A 6,323-nucleotide genomic window follows, 5' to 3' on the forward strand; every position below is an offset into this window, starting at 1 on the left:
TATCTCCTCTTCTAAACTGACTTAATTTTTATTGAGTAATTCCACGAGTAAGTTGCTTAAAACTATGACCAATCATTAATTCTTTGGATTCTTTCTTTCCCATCACAGCCGGTTACGGCAACACCTCCTACAAAAAGAACTTAGTGTGGATGCTGTGTGCCACAAACCACAAACCCAACAGCTGATACCTGTTTTTCAAAGTAAATGAGAACTGGTTTGTGGCTCACAGATCTATCTTCTGGTACAACTGCCATTAGCACCATTTAATTCTGGTTTCCAGAAGACCAGCTCCACAAGTAAAAGACAATTTTTACTAAAGGCAGACCCTCAATACTTCTTTCTCCCTCCTCAGCACTTTTTAACTTTAGTTTCAAATCATTAATGGCTGAGATGTCAATAAAATTACAAGATGATAAAATTTCAGTTTGGTGCCTGATTGGATTCTGTGGCCTCCAATTCTGAAATAATGATGCAAAATGTCACTGAGTCATAATATGTCTAATGCATGGGGTTCTGCATTACAACCCTCAAACCCAGTCAACCATTAATTCCTCTCCTTTAATTATCTCTTATTTAGCATCATTCATTTAATTAAGAATTACCTAAAAAGAAAATTTTTACAGTATCAACCCAAATACATTGTAGCAGTCTTGATATAGATATATTAAACCCACAACCCTTAAGAATATGTATGATCTTGAAAGACGAAACACTGTAGTCTAGTCAGTAAAAATATTCCCCTTAAACCTTTGTGAATGGACCTTGTAACGCTCTTCTTTATCAGGCAACAGAGTTCCATGTCAGCTTATTTCACTTGCAAGCTGTCTCTTGTAATTCCCTACATTGCTCCAACAACAATTTCTGTATGAGAATAGGAATGGCAAAACAAGCTCACACTGGCATAAAGATATTAACAGCTATAAACACAAACAGAAGGTCCTCGATTAATACAATACCAAACATTTGTTAAGCGCACTTTAAAATCATGGAATCGTTTAGGTTGGAAAAGGCCTCCAAGACCATGAAGTCCAACAAGTTACTGAAATGTTCTAAACCCAGTATTTTCAGTCCATTACATGTTGTTGGTGCTAAGCTAAACATAAACATTTTGAAATCAAGTGATGTGGCAGGTTTAAAGGTGACAAAATATTTCTGTCTTGAATTTGGCAGTCCAGATGGAGGACTTCAGAGGTATAATGAGCAAGTTTCTACTGAGACACAATTTTAAAATAAAGTAATAGCAGCATAACCAGAATTTTGTCTTTTTAACAAGGACAGTACTAACAGTTGAGTTAGCAGGGCCACATGAAACGAGTGGGGCCACCTGCAGGAATGAAAAAGTCCAAAGTTTACAGATCAACATGAATCTTTATGATTTAAACACCACTAAAAGCATAAAATGAACCATTTCATAGAGCTCTGCTTAGTCCTGCTATTAAGTTTCCATAATTTTTTTTTAATCAAAGCATCACTTTGAGATTTACAATGAAGATGTTAAAGAAAGCTGCTTAAGAAAGAAAGGACACCAAGTTCCAGTTTAAAAGTAGAAACACACAGCCAAGTATTGAGTCAAAGAACATGCACCTTCAGAATATAAAGTGGGTGCCTCCTTCCTGTTCTGAGCTTCTGACCTTAAGAGAAAAGAGAAAAAACGGCAGGTGAACTGCTTGCACCTGAATGACATTACAAATGGCTTTCTGAAAAATTAAGAAGTCAACAGGCATTAGCTGTATAACATTTTTATTTTACTATATTGACATTTTATGCACAAATATTTTATCAGAGTAAAAATAGAAAATAATTGTTTCATGTAAAATTACCAAAAAAAATGCAAAACACAAAAGAAATACGTAATTATTAGCAGAGTATAAGTGTCTTTATTTAAAGAGTAAAAAGTATGCAAAAAACGTTCTGTTTTACAAAAATTGGGAATATTCTTTCTGTGTTTTCCTTCTGACAGCAACAGAACAACCTTGGACAATATATTCTACATCTTTTGTTTCATTGAAGACATCAAGTTAGTCACAGACTTCTCCCTCAACTACAGAGAATGTGATGATGATTTTATACCATTTGAAAGATTCTTTCTTTACTAATTAGAACTTGGTGGAAAAGCAGATGGAGGCACAACAAAGAACCCAAAGGACCATCACACCTACTAAAAGCTGCAAAACAATAGTGGGATGTATTTACAGACAAAGGGTGGGAGCAGGAGTTTCCCCCACTGGACTCATCATGTAACAAGAACATGCAGGGGAATAAAGTTTTGATTAAATTTCAGTTTTGCTGTTTATCTTCCCATAGCCCAGTTTGATATAGAAAGCTGGTATTTTAAGCTTCTCTTATTATACTGTATTTTAACTAAAAAGGCTTCTGAACAACTCTGCTAAATAGAACCAGTGACTTGTACTGGACTTATGTTTAGTAATTAGAGCTGCTGCCACCAAACTACCACCCTCACATCAATCTTGGTAAGCAAACCCTCATCTCTCTGCACAAGCCACCTTGAACACCTGCCAACTGGTGGCATCAGCTGCTCTAATATCAATAAATGGACTCATGTTGACCTCTCATGAACAGATGCACTTATATTTTTTGCTCAGGGTTTATGACTTTTTTTAAAAGCAAAGTGAAGCCAGCATGCTCAGCAGATGGAGTGCTTTGAGAGCTCATGAGCGAAAACAATAGTGAGAGGTACCGAAAGAATCTGGCAAAAAAATTTTAATTTTATATTCCTGGTGATGATGAAAAAAGTAAGCTAGAACTACATGCAAGATTTCCAGTTAAGCAAAAACTATCTGGAGATGAGCATCCACCTACAAACAAAAAGCTTTGTCCTCAAACACATCTTTACACAAGTCTTGACGTTCTCTCCCTTCTGCCTCCAAGTGTGACCATTCCTGCTCTCCCTACTCAGCACAAACACACTTTATGTTCAGAACCTCACTGTACAGGGACTTTGGGTTTAAGAGTAGCCGGATCCCTCAAAGAATTAAAGGTCTTCCCTTTTAATTGTTAAGTGTTACCAGAGGGACTTTCACTTACAAAAAGTTGGTAAATACCAGTGATGACATAATAATTATACTGTTTAGCAACAGGAAGGGGAAAAAGCAACCCCCAAATCGCACCATTTTCAGCCATCAAAAGCAGCACTCATAGGCACCAGTACAGAAGCTAAAAAGCTGCAGCCTGCTTTTTACTGCATGTGTAAGTTTGCACGAAGCATAGCTCAGAATTCAGGATACGTTCCAACTATTTCTAATTATCATCCCCTCTTCAAATTGCACCCAGCTCTGGGTCATGCATTTGGCTTAAGAAGCTTTGAAAATACCACTTGAAGTTCAGAGAGAAATAAATTTTAAATAAAAAATGCCTCTTTGTATTTTAATATATACCAGACTGTACAATGATTGGGAAATCAAACTTCAGCTCTCTGTAAACTACTTTCAAATTGCTTTTTGTTCCTAACCAGGGACTACTGACTGTGATTAACTTAAGTCTTAGCATACTAAGGTTGATGACTGTGCTGGTTTCAGCACCTTGCAGAACACAGCATTAACCTCCTCCCCCCCAGAAAAACCAAACTGCTCTTTGGGTGAGGGCTGTTTTTTCAAGTTTTTGAATGACCTGATGGGGGGTGGTAGTGGGGGAGGAAGTTTATCTTTGCTTTTTGCTAAATGGCAATTGTCAACGACATATTTCAAAACAGGTATTTGCCCTCATATATGTATATTATCTACATATTACAATGAAATACTCATAATTGGCTTTTCACCTAAGCCAGATCTAAACCTGGATCTCCTTCTTCAGCGCTGATCTCCAGTTAAGCCTAGTCTTAGTTTCCTTTGCTACTCCAGAAGCTATTTTAAGAACCTGATGCTTTGTAACATTGAGTGTGTCTTTCGGCTCTGCTTGATTAACTCAGAATAATGAACATATTTTGACTTTGAAAGCATCAAATGCCATTTGGTAGTTCAGCAGAGAACAAAAGACTGGGAAGGGCTGTGTTCAGACAACTGGTCAGCCTTTTTGCTGTGAGGACTTATTTTTGTTAGAAGTGCTGCAGAAATGACTTTGCACAGCCATGGTCACAGAACCTGGAGCGGTTCCAGCTCTCACCAGCTGCACACCATGGAGGCCCTGACTCACAGCTGCAGAAGTTGAGGGGATCCCTTAACTTACATTGAAATATATGCTGTTAAAAGATCCAAATTTATGTGAGTCCCAGTTCTTTATAGAAAATCATGCCCTACATTGTACAGTCAAGAAACAAAGGAAGTTTCCAATTCTGATAAAGATGGGAGCAGCAACTGCTCTGGTTATAGAGGAAAGGCCTCAGGTTGCCACTTTGAGGTCCCAGTGCTTAGTTATCTTTCTCTGCTTGCAGGGATGCTGTAGCCAGTGCCACTGCTGTCACTGGCTGTGCGATGCCGTGGAGCTGCATCTTGGCCAGTTTCTTCTGCTCGCACTCCGTGACCAGCCGGTTCAGCTCTGCCGCGCTGTACCCGATCAGGGTCTTCAGGTCACACACAAACTTGTACACAAACCTCTTCCCCTGCACTTTGCAGATCATGTCTCCGTCATAGTAATACCTGCAAAAGGGAAATGAAACCATCAGGGCAAATTTCCAGCGTCTGTGATTTCCATATACATCAGTTATTTATTTAAGGTCACTCAGAGACCAAAATTTCCTCATCGAGATTCTCATAATTTCATATACCAAGATAGTATTTAGGCATTTTCTTACACGAGAAAAGGGAAGAGGGTTGAAAATTGTCCCTGCACCTTGATATGCTAAGGAGAAATAAAACATAGTAATTATTTTATAGGCAGTCAGAAGCACCAGTTCAGAAATAAAATTCTTAGAGCAGTTTAAAAACAGCTTGAGGGGGAAGAAGTTATATATACAGTTTATACGTCAAACTTTATAGCTTTGCCTTAGTAAGAAAATATTGTCTCCCCATTCGTTATTCTCCTTTGCTTTACTCTTGTCTCTGCTTTTCTGAAGAAAAAAAAATCGTGTTGGAAACAGGTCGCAAATTAGCATTGTGGTTTTTATGATAGGAAAGCAGCCATTCTCCCCCTACTGTTTTCAAAGGTGGTAAGAAAACTATAAAAGCATGGGTTGGATTTGGGGGGGTTTTGTGTTGTTTGTTTGGTTTGGTTTGGTTTTTTTGTTCCTTTTTTTTTTGCCCCTTTTTTTTTGTCTTGTAGTTTTTGTTCGTTTTTTTGTTATAGTTCATATGCTGGCAAAGCTAGATCTTTGCCTTCATTTACAACTACAAGTGACTTCTCTAATTACCAATACTTTTTACATTGTGTGACAAAAGAATTATCAGACTGGGCAGAAATGCAGTAAGATAAAGTCTACATGACCCACTGCACCCCAGAGATGTTATAAAACTTTAGGTCACACTAATAAAACAGAAGTTAGAATTGTGCAGTTTTGTTGCTGTCCTTGTCTCACTGGAGGCATTAACAGAATGCCTGTCACATTTCTCATTAAGCAAAACTAAGTGGCTGGGATGTAACTTGGATCTGATGAGTTTAAGAAGCTTGTGATAAATTTGGAAAAAAAACCCCAAAATCCAGCCCAACCAACCAACACAAATCGCACAATTTAACTGCCTCAAAACCATCACCCAAATGTGGCACAAATTAACCCAGATTTCTTGACTGTCTAAAACTCAATCCTCTGAGTTTTAGATGCTTATAAAGGAAAGATGATCCTTGTTCACTGGCAAAATTGAGTCAATTACAAGGGCAAGTCTGTAAAATGTGGCCACGGCATGTCAAGTGCCAGTGTCCATAACTGTTTTAAAGTTAGCATTTACATTTATTGTACAATCCTGTACAATAATGCCTGTCTCAAAATAACGTAGAAAAATGCTTTACAGAGCTGAATATACTTTAAATTATTTAGTCTGCATTACTGATATTATCAGAAAGGAAAAGGACCCCAAGAAATCAGATGACATTTCTGTGAAGGCCCAGAACCACGCAAGATTCCCACATCTCAGGCTAGAAACACTCAAGCTGAGATCAAGGCAATGTGGCAAGAGGATATTTTCAATATTATGCTGAAGGTGTTTCTGATTACAGCATTTGCTTATTCAAAAATATAGAAAGCTAAAAATAAATACCCTTGCAAGTTTACAAAGCCTTAGTTACTGGAACGTTCCAAGACACACGAAAACGTTGTTTCAGAAGAATACAGAGGACGAATTACTTTTCTTGAGTCTCACTTCCTTACTGGATAACTAAACAGATGCTGATTTTTAGAAAATTTACCAAGGTACGTGTAACAAAAAAAGCTGCTCTTC

The 6,323-nt window shown here is 37.8% G+C and overlaps 1 protein-coding gene across 5 annotated transcripts in view; it reads right to left on the reverse strand.

Annotated features, from left to right (window-relative positions):
- Nucleotides 1–1,731: 1,731 nt before the first annotated feature.
- GABPA (GA binding protein transcription factor alpha subunit) overlaps nt 1,732–6,323 on the reverse strand; it is a 30,270-nt gene continuing 25,678 nt past the window's right edge. For all 5 annotated transcript variants that reach the window (XM_017808004.1, XM_017808006.1, XM_017808003.1 and 2 more), the window contains one exon: nt 1,732–4,592. In XM_017808004.1, the coding sequence (XP_017663493.1) occupies nt 4,364–4,592 (229 nt within the window). In that variant the 3' untranslated portion in view covers nt 1,732–4,363. The remainder of the gene's footprint in view (nt 4,593–6,323) is intronic.

The sequence above is a fragment of the Lepidothrix coronata genome, unplaced genomic scaffold (assembly GCF_001604755.1).
Source record: "Lepidothrix coronata isolate B3197 unplaced genomic scaffold, Lepidothrix_coronata-1.0 Scaffold21, whole genome shotgun sequence".
Lineage (NCBI taxonomy): Eukaryota > Metazoa > Chordata > Aves > Passeriformes > Pipridae > Lepidothrix > Lepidothrix coronata.